The 26,404-nt window shown below is 47.9% G+C and overlaps 1 protein-coding gene and 1 non-coding gene across 2 annotated transcripts in view; one reads left to right on the forward strand and one right to left on the reverse strand.

Moving 5' to 3' along the window:
* The first annotated feature begins 226 nt into the window (after positions 1–226).
* IGFBP5 (insulin like growth factor binding protein 5) overlaps positions 227–26,404 on the forward strand; it is a 57,855-nt gene continuing 31,677 nt past the window's right edge. The window contains exon 1 of the mRNA XM_060262763.1: positions 227–1,354. Within this exon, the coding sequence (XP_060118746.1) occupies positions 1,024–1,354 (331 nt within the window). The 5' untranslated portion in view covers positions 227–1,023. The remainder of the gene's footprint in view (positions 1,355–26,404) is intronic.
* TRNAP-UGG (transfer RNA proline (anticodon UGG)) lies at positions 19,763–19,837 on the reverse strand. Its single transcript has one exon. It is a non-coding gene; the product is annotated as a tRNA-Pro (tRNA).

Below are 26,404 nucleotides of genomic sequence, written 5' to 3' on the forward strand. Positions count from 1 at the left end.
TCACCGCGACGGCAACGTTGCCGATCCTCGCCAGAGCTTTGGAAGCCTAGAAGTCAGAAGCTGCACACCCCACCCCCACACACATTTGGAGTGTGCACTGATCTTGCCCTGGTTATTGGCACCCATTCAGGCTGAGGTGTCACTGGGATCTCAGATTGCAGCGAGGGGCTGGCGGGCAGCCAGGGGCAGTCTATTTAAAAGACATGCCTCCTCGGCGTTATTCAGTCTCTTTAGAAACTTCTCCAGGGGAAAAGTGTTGGGAGATCTACAAAGTGGAATTCTCTCTCTCTCCCCCCCCAACCCCCCGCCTCTTTTTTTTTTTTTTGCCTTCCCCTTCACTCTCTCTCTCTCTCTCTCTCTTGCCGACTTTGTGAAAATCCTCTAACTTTACAGAAAACCTCTTTGTTGTTCTTAACCCCCATCTAGGAAGACGAGAGTAGGGGAGGGAAAAAACAAACAAAAACCCAGGCAGTCCCGACCCAAGCTGCTTGCGACAAAACCCAGCTCTACCTGCTTGCGTACTCCTCGAGCCGTTTTGGGGTGTGTGTGTTTTCTGTTTTGTTTTTTTTTTAAAAAAAAATTTGTTGCAGATAATATCGGGACAGCCGAGAGAAGCAAGAGTCCTTACTTGGCTGCTTCTCCAGGCGCTGCTTTTTGCAAACCTTGCTTTGGAGTGGGGCGTGTGGATTATTGTGCACGGGCTTTGTGCAGCCTCACCTAAGCTGTCTTTTGCTCCTTTTTGCCACCACCCCCCCCCCCGCCTCTTCCAGTGTCTTTTTGGGGGCAGGGGGCAAAAAAACCCCCCACCCCAATCTCCAACCTGTTGCATCTTGACAGCCTGTTGTAATTTTTGTTTCATTCTTCTGAATCGTTTGGAAGTGGGAAAGCCTTTTTTTTTGTTGTTGGAATCTAAGAAAGGAAAGGGTTGTTTTTTTTTGAAAGAAAGAAAGAAAACCCCTCGTTTTCTTTAAAAAGAAAGACGCTCCATTGCCTTGGTTGCCAACGACAGTGTGCGCCCTGAAGATGCTCTTGAGACAGGTTTTCTTCTTCTGCCTGTGGCTGGGGCTTTCGCAAGGCTTGGGCTCCTTTGTGCACTGTGAACCTTGCGATGAAAAAGCCCTCTCCATGTGCCCGCCCAGCCCTTTGGGCTGTGAGCTGGTGAAGGAGCCTGGCTGTGGATGCTGTATGACCTGTGCCCTGGCCGAAGGGCAGTCGTGCGGAGTGTACACGGAGCGATGTGCCCAAGGCTTGCGCTGCCTGCCGCGCCAAGGCGAGGAGAAGCCCTTGCACGCGCTGCTCCATGGCCGAGGGGCCTGCCTTAACGAAAAGAGCTACCGGGAGCAAGCCAAGAATGGTGAGTTCTATCCTGGGCCTTGGCTCGGGTGCAAGGGGTGGGGGGCGGATTCTTTTCTATGTTGCTCCACTTGCCTTCCTTTGGAGCATCTCCCATCTATTGCCTACAATGCGCCAACCACGCTCTGCACCGCTTTCCCGGGTTTTTTTGAGGTGCAACCTGTCCCATCGGGCCCTCTTTTCATTTCTGTTGCACACAAGTGCTTTCTCCCCCTTTTTGCCTCTCCGCGCCTTCATACGCCCTTTTGCTTAAAAATCAAGTGACCTTCGCTTTAACGTTCCTATTATTTCCTTAGAAGCTCATTGATTAACAAAACTTGAGCAGCAGCAGATTTCCCTTCCTCATTTTCTGGATGCAAGGGCTAATGCAACCTCCGTTCACACTGCAGTGTTTTGGGTTTTTTGTGCCTAGAGGGCATCAGCTTTGCTTCATCAGCATGACCCACCTTTACTAGCCTGAGGCCACTCTTTTCCTTCTCTCCTGTTTCATAACTGTTCCTATCATTACTGCACACCTGGTTTCGTACTGTGGTGAATTTCCCTCACCACCTGTTGGATCCCTACCCTGGCTTAATGCTTGGCCTTTGCTAACCACCTCTCTTGTTTCAAGAGCCTTCCCTTTTCCCACACCCCCTCTGAATCCTGCCCTCCCTTCTTTTCTTCCATGATATTGTCACTGTCCGGTAGCAGTTTTCCCTTTGGTATTTTTTCAGTCAATATTGTGTGCTTTGCAGCCATGTGGTAGAAGCAAAGAAGGCCCTCCAGCGCCCGTCCACCATCCAGTCGCACGCAGGTCAATCGCCATACCTGTGTCTGCAGCCCAACTGGTCCATCCTATTCTATCCCAAATCCCAGAATGGGGTTTTCGAGTGTGGCTAGTGGCAGTTGTCATCAGCTAAATCGCTTTGGCAGGTGCAACTGAAGAATGCAAAAGAAATAATTTTGAGGAAAAAAAATAAGATCAACATTTCTATTTTACATATCCATAGGGGAAAAAATTCCTGACACTGCATTTCTTATCCTTTATTCCAACTGGACCATTGAATCGTCTTTATTCACGCTTGGACTCAAAATTGTCACCCTGTCAAGCAATAATTGCTATTCCTTCCATCTCCATCAGCTGTTTTCTGCCAAAGTGCTTGTTGCATCCATGCAAGGGAGACTTGCAGCTACAGTTTCTCTTTCCCAGCACCGATAAATCTTGCTTTTTAAATTTTATCCGTCCTCTGCCGCTTGCATGCGTTGGCTTCCTTTGGTTGTCATTTCCTCTGGCAGAGGGAAAGTTCCTTTAAAAACTAACAGGCACAAATTTCAAAACGTCAGGTGCTGCCTTTGGAAAGGGCTAAAGGCAAAGATGATGGCTTGGGTAATTCTGTATGTGGGATCTGCTCAGCTGTGTGAGGAGGAGGAGATATATGACTTGGTTTCCTGTCTCATAGCCCAGTAAACTGTGACAGTCTGCTTCCAACTGGAATTCTGTGAAATCTTCCCCTTGCAGATCATCCTTAGCGTTATACCACCACCACCCATGCACTGCATGTGTGTGTTTGTGTGTGCGCGCGTGTACAGAGAGAAAGCCAGCAGTTTGTTCAGTAATATGAACAGTAAGACTAGAGGCAAATACGGCAGTATGCAAAGGAGTACACGCCACTCCCCTTCTACATCATTTGGAGTAACAACAGTGCCACTTACAGACAGATGAGACCAGTAGCACTTCGACTGACTCTGAACGTGCCTGAACCTTTCCTTTTTTTTTCTACCCTCTTCTGTCACACTCCAGCTGCACAGCAGGTGCTCAGAGGAGGTCTCTCAGGTCAGGGATAGGCAAATTTTGTACTCACAAGGCTTCTCTGGTCTTTGGGCTGGACATCTCTTTTGCTGAACAGATTAGCCCGTGTCACCACATCTGGTCAGGTTGTCATAAAATCCCAGAGTAGCCTTGTTTCATACACAGTCTAAAGGACTGTGTAGCAAAATGAGGAATCCTCTCTTACGCAATGCCTTTGAAAACTGTTTTCTTGTGTGTAGTGTGAAAAGGCTTTATTTTGCCTTGATTTGAAATTTGGTGGACATTTTGCAGGCCAGCAGATAATCTTGCTTTGTACACACTCCACTTCATCTAAGTTACTATCCCAATGACCTTCAGTGAAATTGGCTGTATGGTCTTTTTGCGGGGGGGGGGGGGGTTGTGTACATTTATGTTCATTTAAGTCCTCTCAGTGACACTCCCTCCCCCAAAAAGAAATACCCAAGAATGGACACACACAATCCTAGTGGATTGGCTATGAGCAGTTTGTGCGTTGCAGGGGCTCAGGACGTTTCACTGTCAGCCTGAGGCCTATAAATCTTGTGAGGACTTAAGGTTTAGAAATTTGAACTTTGGTGTACCTTTTGCAGGCCAGCGGGAAATCCTGCTTTGTGGGACACACTCCACTTCATCTAAGTTACTATCCCAATGACCTTCAGTGAAATTGGCTCTATGGTCAAGGTGCTCTTTGGGGGGGGGGGGTTTTGTGTACATTTATGTTCATTTCAGTCCTCTCAGTGACACTCCCTCCCCCAAAAAGAAATATACAAGGATGGACACACAATCCTAGTGGATTGGCTATGAGCAGTTTGTGCGTTGCAGGGGCTCAGGAAGTTTTATTATCAGACTGAGGCCTATAAGTCTTGCGAGGACTTGAGGTTTAGAAGGCAAATACTGAACAAAAGACAGACTCACCTTGATTATCATATTAAAGTGAATCGTTGGCATAATTTAACCTCTAGAGTGCAAGTTTAAGACGGAATGAATGCTGCAGACATTCAGCATGGCTTTGAAATATTTCAGACATTTTGGTCGTGTTCTAAGGATCTTTCATGTGCCGTGCAACCCTTCAGAACAGGACATCTGGCCGTTCCATTCAGCAGTGGCCTCACTCATTTCTCCCAGAGTCTTGCAAGTGAATTTCTAGAAGTGCCTTTGCTCTTCACAACGAAGTTAAAGAAGCTGATGCAAATTATAACAAAGCTGCCTTTCTCTGAAAACGGAAGATGTCTTAAGTGTGTTAGGAACAGATGACTGCAGGAGAACTTTAGGCCTGCAAGACTTCAAAAAAAAAACAAAAAAAAAAAGACCAGGAATTTCTGAGGGCAAGGCACAGGGAAAATAAAAGCTCTTGGCATCAGAACAGTAGAATGTGAGAATGGAGAAGTATATTTTCATAGGCATGTTTCTAAGCAACTGCAGAAAGGGAAAAAATGAAGTTTGACTTGAACTTGAAGGTCTTCTGCCAGGTTGGCCCAAAATCCAAAAAAATGAGTACCGAAGAAGTCAATCCGGGATGTGGTCTATTGATGACCAAAATTGGTCCAGAACAGGAAGTGGAGGGGTAGGGGATCAGGACTATATGTATAATAAAGTAAGCATTGGTGAACAGAGATGGTTATTGCTTCTGCCTCTTAAAAATATGACTGACCTTACTGAGTTTTAAGAAAGGACCCCTGCCCTCCCCTCCCGACTTTGGATTTTAAACGGGATAGGTTGCCCTAGTTTGGGACTGTGAATAATAGATCTGAGGTCTGTTTGACACAGGGGTTGACTTCTTATGCCCGGTTTGTCTGTGTCCCAAAATGAAGGTCCTTGACTGCCATCCAAAGAGAATAAAACCTTTGACAAGTCTACTGAAATATTTAGTAGCTCCCCTGCTGTGGATATGCCATGCTAGAGTAGATGCCCAGCTCTTCTCCAGGCCTGGATCATATGCTGCCAATGTGATTGTCCATGCCTCCCAGTACCCAGTGACATGCTTAACTTCTGCCTATTGCTAAGCAGAACCCACACCTTCTACGCTTATGATGTGACTACCTTAGAAACTTTCCCACATGTCTTTCAGCTCAATTCTTCATTTGTGAGTACTTCAGTAGAGAGATGGCACTCTAATCTTCAAGTTTTCTTCTTGTGATGTAGACAATCCTTATGGAAGTGTAGGATCGTGACACTCGCCCTTGGGAACTGAACAATCTCTGAATTGGCCTGGAGGCTATATGGTTGAATGCTTCTCCTGTTAAAGACAAAAAAACCCCAGTTTTTTCCCTGTTCTACCTAAGCTAGAATCCTTTTTAAAGATAGGGAGTTTTGACATGGGGAGGATGCAGTGGTTTGATTCCTAGCTGGTGCAGTCTCAAAAGAACTTCCCCATGTGATTTTGCTGGACATGTCGCTATGTCAGGTATCACCCACACCTTCATAACTCTCACCTGAGAAGAGTCTTTATTCTTAAAGATATGCAGTAACAACAAGAGCAGCCTCTGGTGGTCACATGCTGCAACAGCAGCTGCAGTAAAGAAACCTTACCAAAGGGAATGAGAAATCATATTGTCCAGGTGATTTCCTCAGCAACCAAAAAGGCCAGGAACAGTCCCGAGTTTATTTTTAATGAAACGCGACCATTCGGAGAATAGGACCCAATAAATATCCTGCTCAGTCAAGAATCTGAGACAGTTCCCAGCAGTAAGTTGTGCATGCCTAGCTTGCAGAACCCACAACCAATCCAAAACCAATCCTGAGTGCGGCTTCTTGTCAAGATGATGTAGACCCTGAGACACAGCCCTACGGGTCAAATGTAAGGTCTGGTAGTCAGATCCCCAGAACTCCTTGAAAGAGAAAAATGTACTTCGAAACCAGGTAGCGCCGAAAAGTTTTCTCCCCTTTTCCTCTCAAAGATGAGCCAACGAGCCAACAGTGACTGTTGCTAGGAAGGCGGGAGTCTTAATGCGGCTTTTAAAAAAACGTTTTTGCTGTATCAGCTTTCGCGAAGCAGGAGAGAAGCAGTGACTTGTGCTTGTTTCCTGTGGCTAGTCACAGATTTTAATATTCTATCATTCCTTTGACGTGGTTCCCCTCAAACTCTGTGTTCGAATGGGTTTAGCATGGGAGCTGGGTCTAACAGCTGCAAAGGAGAGTCTGGGATCTGGGAGTGGGGGGCAGGTGCGCATGTAGGAGTGGAGGGAGAGACTCGGGGTGAACTTGGGGTTAGGTAGGGTGAGGGTCTGGGCAAGGGTCATGGGAGCAGCAAGCTGCGTGGCTTCTACACTATGTAGCTGCCTGTCTCCCTTGTAACTCGCTACCCTTTGTGCACTGTTCTCACTCTGTGTGAAGAAGGCAAGACAGTTTTGAAATTCTCAAGATGTTAAAGCCAGGGGCCAGTAATAACAGGCCCATGGCTCTCAGAAACAGGAAAAACTCCATTCTTTCTTTCTTTTTTTAAAACTTACAAGATAGGGGAGTGGGAGTGAGTAGCTTAATCCATCAGGCCTGAGCAGGAAAACTGACTTTCCGTCTGTGGAAAGACAGTTGGGTGGCACTTGGGTTTCGAAAGAGGAATGGGTTTAAGGAATTCATTTCAAGCTACCAAGTTCCCCACAACTAGGCCTATAAAGCAGGAGGTGGAAACAAGAGAACATATGAAGGGCGACATTATCCCGTTGAAATGTGTGGAGAGTTGTATATGTGGTTCTCCCCACCATATAGGTCTAGATCTAATAATTGTTTAAAAATATAATGGCATCAGAAAAGCAATCCATTGGCTCCTAACAATAGAGGGGGGAAAACCAAGCTTACATTGGTTGCCAACTGGTCTAGAGAAAAATGTCTTTTTTGACATTTGTCCTTTAATAGAACCTCAATAGGTAGAAAAGAGTGGCTAAAGTTTTTCATGGTATGGAGGAAAAGAACATCACCTGGTAAATAATATCCAATTAAGTGTCTATTAAAGGGACAGGTTATTTCCCCAAGACCTTTTGGTAGTAGGGACTTTGTGGGTGGAGCCAGGAGAGTTGGGGGTGGAGCCAGAAGACTCAGGAGACTTGGGGGTGGAGCTAGGAGACTTGGGGGTGGAGCCAGGAGCAAGGTGGTGACAAGCATCATTGAACTCCAAAGGGAGTGCTGGCCGTCACATTTAAAGGGGCCGCACACCTTTTTAATGCCTTCCTTTCATTAGAAATAATGACGGAGAGGGGCACCTTCTTTTGGGGCTCTGCCACCCATTCCTCAAAAGCAATCCCTGACTGCAGCAGTGGCTATAGATCCCAGAAGGCAGCCATGTTGGTCTGAAGCAATAGAACAAAGTTGGACTCCAATAGCACCTTTAAGACCAACAAAGTTTTATTCGGGATGTGAGCTTTTGTGTGCATGCACACTTTGCCAAACAGGATGGAATCAGAGCATCAGACTTGCCCGTCCATCTACGTAGCAGAGGTTGAACTGTTATGATCTTGGGCCGTCTTCAGCTGCCCCTGGGAGAGGCAGGAAAAGAAACTTTCCCTTTCAAATAGCACCTCATATCTCTGATCGAATATCTGGACTCTATTTAATTTAGTTAGAACTAAGCCCCACTGAGCTGAAGGAGAAAGTCCCTGGGTAAGGGTGTTTATGCCTGCCAGCCCTAAACGTATCTTCCAAACATAAGGAGATTTTTAAAAACTGTACAGCAAGCCATGTTCACAGACGCTGAATACGCAAACATTAACCAGTGATATCCATTTATTCTTTACTTATACCCCCACTTTTCTCCCCAGTAAGGACCAAAAATGGTTTATAACATCATTCTTCTTTCCCTTGGGTTGTCCTCACTGTGAAATAGGTGAGGTTGAGAGAGTACGTGATTGGCCCAAGGTCACCCAGCAAACTTGAACGGCAGAGTAGAGATTGGAAGATTCTAATTTGACACCCTGATCACCACACCATTCTAACTCTCAGAACGTTTACATTTCTTCACACTTCTGCTATTCCCTGGGATTTTTGGTAAGGGCTGAATTCACATGTGCTGCTTAAAGCACTTTTCGCCCCTCTTGCCTTTGAAGGAAAAACGGAAAGTTAGTTTTACATGAGTTTGTGTCAAGTTTCAGAGTCAACTGACGGCCATGCCGGAAGGCAGCTTTATGATAGCAGTTCAGCCTTTAACAATGCCTATGTTATTTCATTTACAGTATTTGAACAGGTGTGATAGAAATAAAGATTTGTGGGCCATTCATGTCTATGAGATGGATGTAATAGATGCTTCTTGCACCACAAATTCTGACGTAGACCTTTATTGGCAGCTCAAGGCTAAAGCTGGCTTGGCAGCCATAACTTTAACTACCATTCCTATTTTATTTGTTGCTTAACGCGATAGCCTAAGATTTGCATTTTCTCAGTATGTCCACCGTGTTTACTTCGTGGCATGATATATTTGGAAGGTTCGTCTGAATTGGCTTCATTGAATCTACTCCTTTTTTGTAATCCAGGATTGGGATTGCCAACAGCCAGAAAAACAAAAATATCATACCTGAAATTTCTAAACTCATGGGCTACAAGAAGACTGTATCTGCTAGGAAAAGTTAAAAAGAGCCAAGTAGGGAGAGAAGGCGTAACTGTCAGCCCCTCATATGCCTGTTTATAGTGGTAGCCTGTAGATAGGGTTGCCAATCCCCAGGTGGGGGCAGGGGATCCCCCGGTTTGGAGGCCTTCCCCCCGCTTCAGGGTCATCAGAAAGCGGGGGGAGGGGAGGGAAATGTCTTCTAGGAACTCTATTATTTCCTATGAAGATTTATTCCCATAGAAAATCATGGAGAATTGATCCGCAGGTATCTGGGGCTCTTGGGGGGGGCTGTTTTTTGAGGTAGAGGCACCAAATTTTCAGTACAGCATCTAGTGCCTCTCCCCAAAATATTCCCCAAGTTTCAAAACGATTGGACCAGGGGGTCCAATTCTATGAGCCCCAAAAGAAGGTGCCCCTATCCTTCATTACTTCCTATGGAAGGAAGGCATTGAAAAGGTGTGCCGTCCCTTTAAATGTGATGGCCAGAACTCCCTTTGGAGTTCAATTATGCTTGTCACAGCCTTGATCTTGGCTCCACCCCTAATGTCTCCTGGCTCCACCCCCAATGTCTCCTGGCTCCAGCCCCAAAGTCCCCAGATATTTCTTGAATTGGACTTGGCAACTCTATTGATGAGGCTTACTGTGATGTTATGTTCCAGGTGATGTCATTTACTTCTGTACCTAGGGTTGCCAATCCCCAGGTGGGGGCAGGGGATCCCCCGGTTTGGAGGCCCTCCCCCCGCTTCAGGGTCATCAGAAAGCAGGGGGGGGAGGAGGAAATATCTGCTGGGCACTCCATTATTCCCTCTGGAGAACGATTCCCATAGGGTATAATGGAGAATTGATATGTGGGTATCTGGGGCTCTAGGAGTTGTATTTTGAGGCAGAGGCACCAAATTGTCAGCCTGGCATCTGGTGACTCTCCTCAAAATACTCCCCAAGTTTCCAAAGGATTGGACCCAGGGGTACAATTCTATGAGCCTCCAAGGAAGGTGCCCCTATCCTTCATTATTTCCAATGGAGGAAAAGCATTTAAAACGAATGCGGTCCCTTGAGCCCTTCGGAGTTCAATCGCGCTTGCCACACCCTTACTCCCGGCTCCACCCCCAAAGTCCCCAGATCTTTCTTGAGTCGGACTTGGCAACCCTATCTGCACCATCAAAACATTCAACAGCCTATTTCCACACATTAAACCTCTTAAAAGGATACAACCTCCCCCCCCCCCCCAGGCACCTGATTCAGGCACCACATTCCATACGTGGTCTGAATGAGAAGCCCCACCCGTTAGAGACAGAATTGATCCAGTTTGACAGAACAATAGCAAGCTGGGGGGTGGGGGTGGGGGCATATTTCCCTTCGTCTCACTGTGACCCGAAATGGGCAGCAGCAACATAAACTACCAACCTCCACCCAGGCCTGGAGTTCTTCTAGCATTGCAATGGATCTCCAAGACGCCACAGACCACTTTCCCTGGAGGAAACGGCGACTTCTGAGGGTGGATTCCGCAGCATCACAGCTCTACTGAGCTCCCATCCCAAACTCCACTCTCCCCAGTAGGGTTGCCAGTCTCCACGTGGGGCCTAGAGACCTCCCAGAATTACAATCGATCTCCAGACTAAAGAGATCATTTCCCTTGGAGAAAATAGCTGTTCTTTGGACTCCGTGGGATGCCCTGCTGAGGCGAAGGTTGCCAAGTCCAAGAAATAGCTGGGGACTTTGGGGGCGGAGCCAGGAGACATTGGGGGCGGAGCCGGGAACAAGGGTGTGACGAGCATGATTGAACTCCAAGGGAGTCCCCAGATATTTCTTGAATTGGACTTGGCAACCCCAGCGCGGCGCCCACCCAGCCTCGTTGCTCTCGGATACTCCCTGCTGCTGCTTCGCCTCTTCCTGCCTTGGCTAAGGCTTCTGCAGCCTGAGGAGCTTCTTCTTGGTGCTGCTGCTGAGGGAGGGAGGGAGGCTGGCAGCAAGGCAAGAGTTGCAGGCAGCAGCCACTCAACCCTTCCCGATGGGGGAGGGAGTGCAGAGGTGGGGGTGCCGCAGCACATCAACTCAGGGTCCACTGCCACTGTGTTCGCCCTCATTGCCTCCAGCCTCCCTCTACTCAGGAGCACACTAGGATGGGTATTAAAACCCTTGCTTTGGGTGAAGGTGGAGGGGGGGGGAAGAAGGGTACACAGTGGGGGCCTTACCTAGGGCGGCAAGCACCCCAGCACCAGCGCTATCGGGGGGGGAGCTATTTTTTGAGGTAGAGGCACCAAATTTTCAGCATAGCGTCTGGTGTCTCTCCTCAACCCCTCCCCCCAAGTTTCAAAAAGATTGGACAGGGAGTCCAGTTCTACGAGCCCCAAAATAAGGTGCCCCATCCACCATTATTTCCAGCGAGGGGAAGTTATTCGAAGGGAGCAGGGTCCCTTTAAAGGTGATGGTCAGAACTCCCTTCGAAGTTCTGTTGTGCTTGTCTCAACCTTGCTCCTCGCTCCACCCCCAAAGCCCCCAGATATTTCTGGAGTCAGACCTGACGACCCAACTCCACCTCCAGTTTCTGGAAATTTGCACGGGCCCAAGCCGGTTTACATCATTTCCTGTCCTCCAATTGATTTCTTGTATTATTTTCATATATTGGAAGATGTCTTGATTGAAAGATCCAGCATACATCTTTGAAATATCATGTTAACTCCAGGTGGCAGCATTAGGGTTGCCAAGTCCAATTCAAGAAATATCTGGGGTGGAGCCAGGAGACTTTGAGGGTGGAGCCAGGAGCAAGGTTGTGACAAGCACAATTGAACTCCAAAGGGAGTTCTGCCCATCACATTTCAAGGGACTGCACGTCTTTTAAATGCCTTCCTTCCATAGAAAATAATGAAGGATAGGGGCACCTTCTTTTGGGGCACATAGAATTGGACCCCCTGGTCCGATCTTTTTGAAACTTGGAGGGTATTTTGAGGAGAGGCACCAGATGCTACGCTGCAAATTTGGGGGCTTTACCTCAAAAAACAGCCCCCCCCCCAGAGCCCCAGATACTCGCGGATCCATTCTCCATTATTTCCTATGGGAATACATCTCCATAGGGAATAATAAAGTTCCCAGCAGATATTTCCCTCCCCTCCCCCCGCTTTCTGATGACCCTAAAGCGGAGGGAGAACCTCCAAACCGGGGGATCCCCTGTTCCCACCTGGGGATTGGCGACCCTATGCAGCATCCTTACATGTCTTCATCATACTGATAGTGCTCTCCTGAAGGTTCTGTAATATCTTTCTTCCTGGCTTTCTAGACATACCAAAAAGCAGAGGAGACAAGAGAGACCTTTCTGAGGCCAGGACAAGTCCCAGGGGAAAGAGAGCACCTACTGTAGGTTGTAACTTTAACCAGCAGGCCAATGCCCAGCCTTTTACAACCTTCTGCAGGCTGAGATCTCCATAGACAAAGATATAATACTTGTATTGTCAAGCACAGTTTGGGACTTTTGGGGGGGAGTGCCACTTCTCACCTGTACAGAATACCAGCACATTTGGGAGGGGGCTCCCCCAACTCCTGGCGGGGAGGATTGGTGAAAAACTGTCCAACTTTCTATATGAGGCCTGACCACAGCCATTTGAGGATTCATGCAGTGCATAACGTTTTACGGCTAGGAAACATTGCATTGTTAACTGCTGAGCTAACAAGCAGGAGTAATGTAACACCTGAAGCTTCTCAAGCACAGAGATCCAATTACTGGGGACAGAATAACCTGGTATTTTCTGTCTGCTATACTGCTAGGGGAGTTGTAATGGGAAAGAAAGGAGCAAGACCATCTTCATCATCTAGTCTCTCACTTTGGGCTCAGTACTTTGGGTTCAGTTCTCTTCCTCCTGCTTTCCAGGAATGTGGCCATCAAGTAGGCTTCCCAATCCCCAGGTCCCAGCGGGGGATCACCTGGTTTTACAAGTTCCCCCCCCCCAGCCAGCTAGCCGGCGGGGGAAGCCCCACCCCCCACAGCCTCCACAGTTCTAGATCTCCAGCAGTTTTAGGGAATAATGGGGAATTGATCCGCGGATATCAGGGGCTCTAGGGGGGCTGTGTTTTGAGGTAGAGGCACCACATTTTCAGTATAGCATCTAGTGCCTCTTCTCAAAATACCCCCCAAGTTTCAAAACAATTGGACCAGGAGGTCCAGTTCTATGAGCCCCCAAAGAAGGTGCCTCTATCCTTCATTATTTCCTATGGAAGGAAGGCATCTAAAAAGGTGTGCTGTCCCTTTCAATGCGATGGCCAGAACACCCTTGGAGTTCAATGATGCTTGTCACACCCTTGCTCCTGGCCCCGCCCCCAATGTCTCCTGGCTCTGCCCCCAAAGTCTCCTGGCTCCACCCCCAAAGTCTCCTGGCTCCATCCCCAAAGTCCCCAGATATTTCTGGAATTGGACTTGGCAACCCTACCATCAAGAATGAGACCCGCCAGGATTAATTATTATAGAGCCTTCTGTGCAGCCCAGCGCCCAAAGGACTAGATAATATGGAAGGGGGGAAGGAGTTGTTGCTGTTTTTTAAGTTTCAAATATTTCTAATGAGTAATCTCTAAGGCAGGGGTCTCCAGTGTGATGCTCATGTAGGGTTGCCAAGTCCAACTCAAGAAATATCTGGGGACTTTGGGGGTGGAGCCAGGAGACTTTGGGGGTGGAGGCAGGAGACATTGGGGGAGGAACCAGGAACAAGGGTGTGACAAGCATAATTGAACTCCAAGGGAGTTCCGGTCATCACATTTAAAGGGACAGCACACCTTTTTAAATGTCTTTCTTCCATAGGAAATAATGAAGGATAGGGGCACCTTCTTTTGGGGCTCATAGAACTGGACCCCCTTGGTCCAATCGTTTTGAAACTTGGAGGGTATTTTGGGGAGAGGCACTAGATACTATACTGAAAATCTGGTGCCTCTACCTCAAAAAATAGCTCCCCCAGAGCCCCCAAAACCTCCAGATCAATTCCCCATTATACCCTATGAGAAATATTTCACATAGGGAATAATGAAGACGTTTCCCTCTCCTCCACACACCCCCTTCTCGCAAATCTGATGTAGGGGATTGGCTCTCTACTCACCAGCCAGCTTCTTCACAGCAACAAAGACACAGACACAGGAAGTTGAAGCCTTTCACCACCTCTGGAGATGCAAAGGCACATGGTCCTTTGGGGCGGGGCAGGAAGCAGCCTGGGAAAGCTCCGGCTGCTGCGATGGAGCTGGGTGGGAAGGGGAGGAGCAAGGAGAAGCTGCTGCGATCCGAGGTGAGAAGGGAAGGGAGGAGGAGAAGCATCAGGGATCAGTGGGAAGGGGAGAGGAGAAGCTGCTGGGTTCTAGGCTGCGTGGGAAGGGCCGCCATTTCCTCCGCTTTCTGGATTTTTGCCAAGCGGGGGAGGAGGCTCCAAATCGGGGGTCCCCCGCCCAGGCGGGGGATTTGGGAAGCCTATGCTCATGGGTGCCATAGTGCTCGGTGACACCTTTTCTGGTGCCCACCAAGCATTTTTAGAAAGTGAGCAGAGTCAGGTGGGACTTTTGCCCAGCAAGGCTTTTGAGAGGCTGTGCAGATTTTTAAAAACATTTCTTCAGCAGCAGGTGCCATCACAGTGTCTAAAGCTGCAGCAGCTGTTTTGTGCCGGGCTCGGCCTCCTGTGGCAGCTATTTTGTGGCAGTCTTTTTTGTGGCCGTGCTCACCATGCGGCATCAGAATTCCAAAGGTGTTCGCAGGCTTGAAAAGGTTGGAGATCCCTCCTCTCATAAATTAAGCAACTAAAGTATATTTCACTATACTGCTTATGATATAGTGGGTTCTATACATTAATGAGGCGAGGTGGTAGCGAACGTAGCTCTTTTATTGAATACAGCATGGTATATATAGCGCTGCCTACGAAGACTGAAAACTAGAGCCACAGGGCCCCCTATATATATACACCCAAAGTTCCCACACTGCCTGTGACTGGACCATTCAAACCAGTCGAGGGCTCTTGACTGGAGCAGGGCAGCAGGATTTGGATCCTACTGCCTATCGTTCCCGAGTCCCCCAAGCTCTGTCCTTCAGGCCCCAGTGAGCCAGGCAAGAACTCCAGCTTATAGATACAATTCTAAGCGCATATACAACACTGCTGTTATTTATTAATTTAAAAAACTCCACACACAGATGCCAAAATTAATTACTTCCACCAAGGTGTCCCCTTCCTCCTCTGTCTAGGAGTAACTTTGACCAGCCTTACTTTTAGCGATCCGTTCCATCTTTTGAAAGCAGTCATTTTCAGATGTTTTATAGAGAAAGCTTGTAATAAGAATAGCTTACTTGTATAATACCCTAAAGTCTAGGTCAGGGGTCCTCAAACTTTTTAAATGGGGGGCCAGTTCACTGTCCCTCAGACTGTTGGAGGGCCGGACTGCCGTTACTGTACAAGGCCGCGGGCCGTCAGTTCTCCGTCTTCTGCATCTCTCTCCCTTCCCCACACCACACACCCCAACCTGGGAACTCACCTCACCTCGGTATCACCTCACACTCTGTCTCCGTCGCCTCAGCCCAGTGCCGGAAGTGTGCGTTGCTAACGCGAGTTTAGGTCGAACGTCACTTCCGGTCTGATTTTGCCATAACCCGGTGGGCCGCATAAACGTCCTCAGCGGGCCGCATCTGGCCTGCGGGCCGTAGTTTGAGGACCCCTGGTCTAGGTTGTCAAATATGGGGTGAACCCCACTTCTTTTAAACAGAGACAGAAGTTGAGATCACCTATATGCAAATCTGATGCTCTTCCATTGAGCCACAGTCTTTCTTAATAGGTAAGAACGCAGTTCCAGCTGGCTTGGTGTCATGGGGTGTGACCTAATATGCAAATGAGTCCCTGCTGGGCTTTTTCTACCATGGCACAGAGTGGCAAATTGCAGTATTGCAGTCCAAGCACTGCTCACAACCTGAGTGATCCTGGCAGAAGCTGGGTTCAGGTAGCAGGCTCCAGGTTGACTCAGCCTTCCATCCTTCCGGGGTCTGTAAAATGAGTACCCAGCTTGCTGGGGGTAAAATGTAGATGACTGGGGAAGGCAATGGCAAACCACTCCATAAAAAGTCTGTCGTGAAAACATTTACCGTTTTCGCACACAGCTTACCTCGCAGTCACAATCCTTTTCCCTCTGCAGCGTCTGTCGGATTTCCCACCATCTGCGCCGGAGTTACAGGAAGTGCCGCGGCTTTTGCGTAGCAAACGTAAACTGGGTTTTAGCGGTTTACGTTTGCTACGCAAAAGCTGTGGCACTTCCTGTAACTTCAGCGCAGATGGTGGGAAATCCGACCAGACGCTGAGGAGGGAACAGGATTGTGACTGCGAGGTAAGCTGTGTGCGAAAACGGTCCTTGTGATGTGACGTCACCCCAGAGTTGGAAACGACTGGTGCTTTTAAGAGAGGTACAAAGCTCCACAGAGAAAAAGGAATCTGTAGAGTTGTTGCAAATTTCCAATAAATAATACCCTGTTCTCCTCATGCCTCTGAGTCAAAGTTCCTACACACCTGATCTCCCTATGCTGATCCCTAAAACCGATGAATTTACTAGAAAGCCAAAAAAGTAGAGCTTAGGAGGTCCGAGTGTTTTTTAAAAAAGCATTTTACACCCACCCCTGCTGAGAATTCCTGCTAGACACACCCTAGGGAGCCCTGCTGGAATGGCAGAATTACCAGATGGTCAGCATTGGCAAATCCAACCACTCCTTTTAATTCAATGCTACTGAGCCTTTGATAGGTTAATTGTGCTGATTAATCAAGTAATGCTTTTAGCCCTAGCCATTTCTGATTGAATTGATGGCTTGCAGAACTTGGCCTAGCTCCCATCTAACCCTTTGGTGAATCAACAGTCGTTCAGTTTTCAAGTGGGCAGAATTGAAAAAAATAATACTCTGATTGCCTTGAGACCGGTCTATGCTTTCTAAGGAGTTCGCTGTTTTAAGTCCCCGCCTATCACTCAACTCCCTCTCCCCCTGTTCCTTTCCAGTATCTGCCTTTCACCGGCTTTGTTGAAATCCCCTTTTCAGCCAAAACAGAGGAACAGAAATACATTGTGTAAACAAACAGAGCAAATACTCTGTGAATGGGTTTCTCCAAGTCACCAGGTGTATATCTTCCAAACAGCTGCCCGGGGGGGGATCAATCCTGCTAACCACTGAGAACCCGTTTCCAAAAAGAGGGAAAGAGTCAGAAATCTTGTGTGATTGGGAACCTGTTACTTGGATCTGTTTGTTGGATTTGTTTTAACTCTACAGTAGCTGGTGGAGACAGCCATTCTGGGTTTTCCACAGAAAGTGGAGAAAGAAACTTAGGTAGCAGTTCCTGAGTGGGGGTGGGGACTGACTTAGAAGCTGATTTAAAGCAGTGTTTTCTGCCTGGAGTAAGAGATTTTCCTAAAACAACAGGCATAGTTGTCACTTTTGCAAAATAATCAAATCAATTGAGGGGTGTTTTTTTTGGTTTTTTTTTTTTTTTAAGGAAACTTTGTGGGCATTTGGCAGTCCAATCCTAGGCACGGTTTTTCGAAAGGAAGTTCCATTGGGCTCAAAGGGACTTATCCCCTAGTAATAAATTCCAAACGGTTAGCCTTATTAGTTTCCCGCAGCCAAAGTATCTTGCACTAATCTAAAAATGAATAAATGTGTTGTGGCAGAAGCAGTCATAAGCCAGAACTGCCTTCATCAAATGCCGTTCTAATGATGATTTAGGCAAGTAGACTTAATAGTTAATTCAGTAGTGGAGCATATATCTGATATATGAAAGCTGGAAAGAACAATTAACAAGCAACTGCATAATCCCACTTCATCTAAGTGGACTGATGCCTATCAATTGGGTAGATTGCCTTAATCACCAGTGACATGACTGGCGGATCATAATAGTCCCCACTTATTGCACATGGTGCTGCTTTACTGCTATAGGACTGTAACATTTTATTTTGTACTGTGACACTGCTTTTTCGCCCAGCATTGTGGGTTTTTGGGGAGGAGGGAGTTGGTCAGCTAGTTTATATGTGACTTTTCAATTTTGAAATATATGGCCGAGGACCTGCCTACCTTAGGGACCGTCTCTCCCTGCACGAACCCCAGAGAGCACTGAGGTCAGCAGGGAAGAACCTGCTGACTATTCCGGGCCAAAAGAGGCAAAACTCCAGAGTACCCGTACTTGGGCTTTCTCTGTCCTGGCTCCACAGCTGTGGAATCAGCTTCCAGAAGAGATGCGGGCCCTGCGGGACTTTGAACGGTTCCGCAGGACCCGCAAGACCATCCCGTTCCGAATGGCCTTCGCTGAGGAGAACTGCTAAATAAAACTTGCCATCCGGGTAATAGCACAAAAATATTAATTTTATTGTTTTTTAGAATTTTAATGGATTTTTAATTAATTGTAGTTAAAATGTTATATTATACAATGTATGTATTGAATTCTTGCTGTTAGCTGCCCTGAGCCTGCTTCGGTGGGGAGGGCGGGATACAAATAAAATGTGATGATGATGATGAAATATCATCTGTACTGTGAAAATTCTGCGTTAGGGTTTGATCTAAGCCATATTTAGGGCTTAGAAAAGATAGATAGATAGATAGATAGATAGATAGATAGATAGATAGATAGATAGATAGATAGATAGATAGATAGATAGATAGATAGATAGATGAATTTATTGTCATTGTTCTCAACAAAAAGAGAGCAACGAAATGAGGTGCTCTTCCACAAACATACCAACACATCAAACACACATATTCATAAACCATTTAAATGGGTCTTTAGATGCGTATCAGAAATTCAGCAAACAAAAATGTCCATGATAATGCAAGATGCAATGGTAAGAAAAGCTTTACCTGCTGTATTTCGGCTATTCACATAGCCAGGGACACATTTGCATATTAGGCCACACCTCCTGATGGCACCATTCTTTAGCACAGGGCTTTTTTTGTAGAAAAAGCCCAGCGGGAACTTACCTGCATATTAGGTCACGCCCCCTGACACCAAGCCAACTAGAACGGCATTCCTGTGCGTTCCTGCTCAAAAAAAGCCCTGCACAAAACTGTTAATGTCAGAGGTGCCCCCCTACCAGAAAGAAAGAAAGAGAGAAGTTGGCAACCCTTCACTTCACGCATTGCAGTCTTCTCAACAGACAGAAGTGACTCAGCATAATCCAAGCAGATGCTTCAGAGCCTAAATGGTCCCCTTAGAATGCCAGGAATGCTTTTGGTACTCAATATAGCATGGCAGAGAGGCAATGAAATGCATTCTGGGATTTGTTTAATTGACTTTGATTTATCATAATTGGGTCACCATTTCCCCCCCTTGAGAAGGTCTGTGCCTTGAACAGCTGCATTAGTGTATGGGGGTTGGGGTGTTAGTCAACGGCTGCAACTTTCCCCATGGCCTCATCTCCTTGCTGAAGGAACCACTCCTATTCAACAATTGTATGACAAGCAGAAATTCAAGACATAGAAAACAAAGTTTGAACATGAACATACGAACATGAACATATGAAGCTGCCTTATACTGAATCAGACCCTCGGTCCATCCCAGTCAATATTGTCTACTCAGACTGGCAGCGGCTCTCCAGGGTCTCAAGCTGAGGTTTTTCACACCTATTTGCCTGGACCCTTTTTAGTTGGAGATGCCAGGGATTGAACCTGGGACCTTCTGCTTACCAAGCAGATGCTCTACCACTGAGCCACCGTTCCTCCCCTTTCCTTAAGGTAAGTTATTTTTTCCCCTGTAGAATGAAAGTTTAAACAAATACATTATGAGCTTATATTGTCCACCCCTTGGGGCCAGAAATTTCTGGGCTTTGTTCGATTGAACATATGAAGCTGCCTTATACTGAATCAGACCTTTGGTCCATCAAAGTCAGTATTGTCTTCTCAGACTGGCAGCGGCTCTCCAGGGTCTCAAGCTGAGGATTTTCACACCTATTTGCCTGGACCCTTTTTTGGAGATGCCGGGGATTGAACCTGGGACCTTCTGCTTCCCAAGCAGATGCTCTACCACTGAGCCACCGTCCCTCCCCTGCTCTCCAGGGTCTCAAGCTGAGGTTTTTCACACCTATTTGCCTGGACCCTTTTTTGGAGATGCCAGGGATTGAACCTGGGACCTTCTGCTTCCAAAGCAGATGCTCTACCACTGAGCCACCATCCCTCCCCAAAGGATTCTTCCTTATGAGGGTAGCTGTGCTGATTGGTAGTAGATGAGCAGGATTCAGGTCCAGGAAGAGCACCTTAGAGACCAACAAGAGCTTCTGGGTAGGTTTCAAGAGTCAAAGCTCCCTTTGTCAGACAAGAGTAGAGAAGGGAGCTTTGATTTGACTCTTGAAAGCTGATACCCTGAAAATCTTGTTGGATTCAAATTTGGATTCTTTCTAATATATGTTTAGTATGAACAAAAGTAGAAATCTCCAGTTAAAGTCTGCTTGGAGTCTTTTCTGCATTAGTTGGTGTGATTATTATTACAAGTACCCCACAGGAAGATAAAATTTGTACAGGCATTCAGCTACATTTCCTAACTTTAAGGGCAAGTTTGCAATGCAGGAAATTTTCTAAAAAGGTTACTGAATCGAAGAAGTGGATTTATACCCCACCCTTCACTCGGAGTCTCAGAACGGCTTACAATCTCCCTTCCCTCCCTTTCCCCATAACAGACACCCTATGAGATAGGTGGGGCTGAGAGAGCTCTTTCAAGAACTTCTGTTAAGAGAACAGCTCTGCTGAGAACCTGTGGCAGACCCAAGGTCACACCAACAGCTGCATGTGGAGGAGTGGGGAATCAAATCTGGTTCTCCCAGATTAAAGTCTGTGCACTTAACTACTGGATGGATGCAAACTGGATGGATGCTTTCCAGCTGGGTACTTCTAGGTAACTGTTACTACCTAGCAGGCCTCCTGAAAAAAAGAATAGTGGCATTCTAGCTGTAGAGTCAAATATCAGACACTCCTGCGCTGTGTGTTTACGTACCTGTATAATGGATCCTTACGTCACTGCATGCCTTTGTAAAGCTTCACTTCATTCTCTTCTGTCCCTCGCAGATGCCTTCTCCATTTTGCAGGTTGACTCGGCCTTCCATCCTTCCGAGGTCGGTAAAATGAGTACCCAGCTTGCTGGTGGGGAAAGTGTAGATGACTGGGGAAGGCAATGGCAAGCCACCCCATAAAAAGCCTGCTGTGAAAACGTTGTGAGAGCAGCATCACCCCAGAGTCGGAAACGACTGGTGCTTGCACAGGGGACCTTTCCTTTTCCTATGTTTCTGCGTTGATCTGCTTAATGATTCTGCAGGCTGGGTGAAGACAACTGTAATGTTGCCACAAATTACAAACCTCCAGGAAGGACCTGGAATTCTCCCGTAATTGCAACTGATGTCTGGCCAACAAAGATCAGATCCCCTGGAGAAAAATGGCAGCTTTGGAGGGGAGATGTCAGTGGCATCACATCCCTCTTGAGCGCCCTCCCTAAACTCTGCCTTCCTCGAGCACCATCCCTGAACCTTTAGGAACTTCCTGAGCCAGAGCTGGGAGCCCTAGCTGTGGCTCTACGTTTTTAATACTGGCTTGATTTCAAGCGGTTCAGAACCTTTCCACAGTACACAGAGATGAGCATTATGACTGGAGTTTTGTGGGGTGGAGCCTGGGGAGAGTGGGATTTGGGGAGGAGAGGGACCTCAGCAGGGTATAAAGCCATAGAACCCTAACCCACCAAAGCTACCATTTTCTCCAGGAGAACTGATCTCTGTAGTCTGGAGATCCATTATCATTCTGGGAGATCTCCAGGCCCCACCTGGAGGTTGGTAAGTGGAATCCTAATTATGCTTCACCAGGCCCATAGCTATGGGAGGCTGGGGGGGGCAGGCTGCTCTGTTTAACCCCCCCTCCCTCTGTAGGGCCCCTCCATTGGACCAGAGGAAAAGGCAAGGGGAGAGAGCATAAGAAACAGCAAGCGAGAGGTAGAGGCACCGAATTTTCAGTATAGTATCTAGTGACTCTCCCCAAAGTAACCCCCAAGTTTCGAAAGGCTTCCTCTTGGGATGGTGTGTTTGTGTTACTTGGAAGAAGCTGGCAGCAACTCGTGAGTAGAGAGGCCAATCCCTCGCTTCAGAGTCGCCAGAAATGGCCGGGGGGGGGGGGGGAGGAGGGAAACGTCTGCCGAACACTTCATTATTTCCTATGTGGAGATCGATTCTCATAGGGCATAATGAGGAATTGATCTGGAGGTTTCGGGGGCTCTGGGGGAGCTGCTTTTTGAGGAAGAGGCACCAAATTTTCAGTATAGTATCTAGTGCCTCTCCCCAAAGTACCCCCCAAGTTTCAAAACGATTGGACCAGGGGGTCCAATTCTATGAGCCCCCAAAGAAAGTGCCCCTATCCTTCATTATTTCCTATGGAAGGAAGACATTTTTAAAAGTGTGCTGTCCCTTTAAATGTGATGGCCAGAACTCCCTTGGAGTTCAATTATGCTTGTCACACCCTTGCTCCTGGCTCCTCCCCAATGTCTCCTGGCTCCACCCCCAAAGTCCCCAGATATTTCTTGAATTGGACTTGGCAACCCTAACTCTCCCCCTCATCTTCCCCCTTTTTTTGGGCGAGAAAGAGCTGGGGCCAGAAGTGCTGGCCACTGAAGGGAAGAAGCAGCCAAGCCCCAAGGCCCCCTCAACCAATTTTTTTTATCTCCCAGGCCCCTCCACCCAAAATTTTCTGGCAACAGGGCTGTGCTCCACTCTTTCTGCTGTTGCAGAGGCCTCTGTGGTAATAGCCCATTGCCTGCTTGGGAGGACCACGGGAGAGAAAGTACAGAGCCGTGCTCTTTGGTCCTCATTTTAGTCCTGACAGTGTTTAAAGAAATGCAAAATCTCCTGTTTCCTGGGTGAAGACCAAAGGCATCTAGGGAAGCTGGCAGAGTACAGTTCTAGAGAGGAAGACAGGAGGTTACAAGTGGGTAAGGGTCCCTGAAAGTCATTCTTTCTGAAAGGCTTTCTGACACAGGAATTATTTCCACACATATGCTTTTGGGTTACTGGTTTGGAATTACCTAGGCTTGCCAATCCCCAGGTCCCAGCGGGAGTTCTTCCGCTTTCCCAGGCTCCTTCCTGCCCCCAGTCAGCTGGCCAGCGGGGGGAAGCCCCTCCCCCAGAGGACCATGTGCCTTTGGAGGCTTCAGCCTCCATTGAAAGGCTTCCTCTTGGGATGGTGTGTCTGTGTTACTTGGAAGAAGCTGGCAGCAACTCGTGAGTAGGGAGGCCAATCCCTCGCTTCAGAGTCTCCAGAAACAGCCGGGGGGGGGGGGGGAACGTCTGCCGAGCACTTCATTATTCCCTATGTGGAGATCGATTCTCATAAGGCATAATGGGGAATTGATCTGGAGGTTTCGGGGGCTCTGGGGGAGCTGCTTTTTGAGGAAGAGGCACCACATTTTCAGTATAGTATCTAGTGCCTCTCCCCAAAGTACCCCCCAAGTTTCAAAATGATTGGACCGGGGGTCCAATTCTATGTGCCCCAAAAGAAGGTGCCCCTATCCTTCATTATTTCCTATGTAAGGAAGGCATTTTAAAAAGGTGCTCTGTTCCTTTAAATGTGATGGCCAGAACTCCCTTGGAATTCAATTATGCTTGTCACACCCTTGTTCCTGGCTCCACCCCAATGTCTCCTGGCTCCGCCCCCAAAGTCCCCAGATATTTCTTGAATTGAACTTGGCAACCCTAGGATTACCAGTAGGCCCATCCTCTTGCCCCAAAGGGGATGCCAGCCAATGGCATGTATTTCCCAGGTATGCATGCATTAGCGAGCAGTGTCCAATTGCAGCTTTCTGTTGAATGAACACATGGTAAAATAGACATATGCACTTGCCGCAAGTGATGAAGAGCACATGATTTTCCTGTGCAGAAATGATATCTGCAAAGGAAACTGTCATGCGAAGTGGCCATTTCATTGGAGTCAATAGGATCCCAAAGGTCCTGTGGCAACCTCCAGTTTCCTGATGAGCGCAGAGGGGTCAAATCAGTTACTCCGCTGGTCTACTGAGGGCTAGCAGGAGAATTTGCTTAAAGTGGCGCTGTGCCAGTGGTGCAAAATCTGTTCCCCCGTCCCCACGCCCTCCCTCTCCTGGTTGTCAGCTAACCCTAGTTAAGCGGTAGTGCACCCTCTATCTGGTCATTGGCCTTGAAACACACACAAACCTCGCCACTCCTGATCCTGGCCATGGCCACATTTTTCCTCAGAGAGGACTCTGTGCCTTTAAAATGTGTATGAAGGGCAGGAATTCAACGGGAGCAGATTTCTTCCACTTACAGAGCTCCTGACAAGAAGAAAAAAGATGGTTTCCCTAGTTGTGACCAAGGGAGCCAGATCTTCTGCTATATCCCTACTAACGCTGAACAGTCCAACAAGGGGGATTTGGCGTCACTCATTTATCATTTACGCACACAGCTTACCTCGCAGTCACAATCCTGTTCCCTCCACAGCGTCTGTCGGATCTCCCACCATCTGCGCCGGAGTTACAGGAAGTGCCGCAGCTTCTGCGTAGCAAACGTCAACTGGGTTTTCGCGGTTTACGTTTGCTACGCAAAAGCCGCGGCACTTCCTGTAACTCCGGCGCAGATGGTGGGAGGTCCGACAGACGCTGTGGAGGGAACAGGATTGTGACTGCGAGGTGAGCTGTGTGCGAAAACGGTAATTGCTTCCAGCATGAAACCAGAAGTGATGTCATCGTCTTGGGATGACGCTCTAGAATTGACTCGAAGTCTATGGTTTAACCGTAGTTTTTGGTGAATCTTAGAGGATCACCCCAACAACATGTCTTTTCTGGTTTTGTGATTAAAGTGACATAGTATGTCTGTGTGATGCTGAAGAGCTTTCTTAAGCCTCTAAAATTATTATGCTAGGGTGCTAGCTATGACTGGCACCCCCTCATTGTGATATATCTGCAGTGACCGTAGTCTGCAACTCAGGCACTGCCCAGGTTCTCTGTGGCATACAAGGATCAGGTACTTTAAAACAAGCACATCCAATCCTTGGGGTAAAAACAAAAAAGTTCAGGGCCCATCACAAGTATTTTGCCTTCACCCCTTTTGCCCTTCTCCATTGATCAGGAGATAAATGTTTTTAAGACAGTATCCCTGTCTCCAAGGATCTTTCATTCTGTGGTCTTTCCATCAGGAGACAGACCTAAAATGCATTATCTATGATGTGGTTTGTTACTCAGACACTTGACCTCTAGGAACTGAACTGTGATGAATTCTCATAGCCTTCCCCCCCCCACCCCCCAGCTGAGCACCAAACAGCTGTCGGACTATAACAGCTTTCACTCACCACCCGCATGGCTGGGAGCCCAGTTCAGAGTTTCAGATCCCTATCCAGTTACCATCCTTCAGAGATGATTCTAGGCACGCATGTCTACCCCCCACCCTGGACACCATGTTTAGCTGGGAGAGAGGCATTTCTAATGGGATCCCATGTTGTGGAATCCCCACTTAAACTCTTGACAGATGCTGACAATTCAAAGTGTCCCTTAAACCCAAGTATGTAGACTGGTGGAAGAGGAGAGAGATGTGAGGCTTGTTTTAAGTTTGCAGAAGCAATGAAGTAGTGACTGTTTCTACACTTGGCAGAAAATCCTTGTCTTTGTGCATATTTAAAAGTAATCATCAGCATTGCAATATCATCATCACTTCTGTCTTGCTTTGCATTTTCTCAAGTCTTCTACGTTCGTTTTGTTGAATGAGCACTGAAACCACTTTCACCCTGGAGTTGCCCTGCGATTTACAAGAGTGCTTTTGAACGGGGGTTTTCCTGAACATCTGGATCTAAGGTTGCAATTGTAGAACTTTCCCTCTGAGTTTTCAAACTCCTCCCCAAAGCCCTGTCCCACATTTCATTGTTCGCTTGTGAGAGCACTGATTCAGGAAGTCACTAGATGCGCTGCTCAGAGGCATGCCATCATGTCCTCTGCTCCAAGCTGGGCTTCCCTCAAAAGGAAAGCCAGCTTGGAGGAAAACGTGTCCTGCCTTCCTGCTCTTGCCTTCAAGGCAAAAGCGGCCAGACGGGGCATTCGTGTGGCTTCTCTGAGTGTGACTCAGAGAACGCCTCCACGGTGTATTCTTAGAGATGCTCCATGCCTCTGAGAGCACACTGCACGGACCTGGCTTGGCTGGAGCCCGCTCAGCCTTCCTTCTACAATGCTGGGCCTGCTATCCCTGCAGGGGGTGTGGTGGCAGGGCAGGCACGGGTGGGGGGGGGGCATGTTCCAGCCTGGGGTGCCTGAGGCCCTACTGCAAGGCCTGCCCAGGTCCCAGGCAGGTGAAAGACGTGGTAGCAACGTGTGCCACTCAGAAGCTGCCAAAGGCGGCCTCTGAGTGGTGGAGAGGTGCCCCACCACCCCCTTCACCTGCCTGGGTTCCAGGCAGGTAAAAAGTGGCATGTGGCAGCAGTGTGCGCCCCACCGTGCAGGGGGCAAGGGTCCTTGCCTAGAACGGCAGGACCCCTAGTTCCAGCCCTAATAAGAGGCATCTCTCCCCCCTTCCAGGTTGTTGGCAGCTCTGCCCACTTCTCCCCCCTTCTGGAATGAAAGCCCAGTTCCAACTAGACCTAAAGCAAAGCTCATTCTGGGTGGTTCGGTGCGCATGTGCAATAGCGGCATCTTTACTGGGGTTTCAAACCCCCCTCCCCACCTACGACCAGGCAATCTCAAGAGACAGCTGAATTGAACCTCCGGCCTCTGGAAGGGGCA

Source organism: Heteronotia binoei, chromosome 21 (genome assembly GCF_032191835.1).
Source record: "Heteronotia binoei isolate CCM8104 ecotype False Entrance Well chromosome 21, APGP_CSIRO_Hbin_v1, whole genome shotgun sequence".
Classification (NCBI taxonomy): domain Eukaryota; kingdom Metazoa; phylum Chordata; class Lepidosauria; order Squamata; family Gekkonidae; genus Heteronotia; species Heteronotia binoei.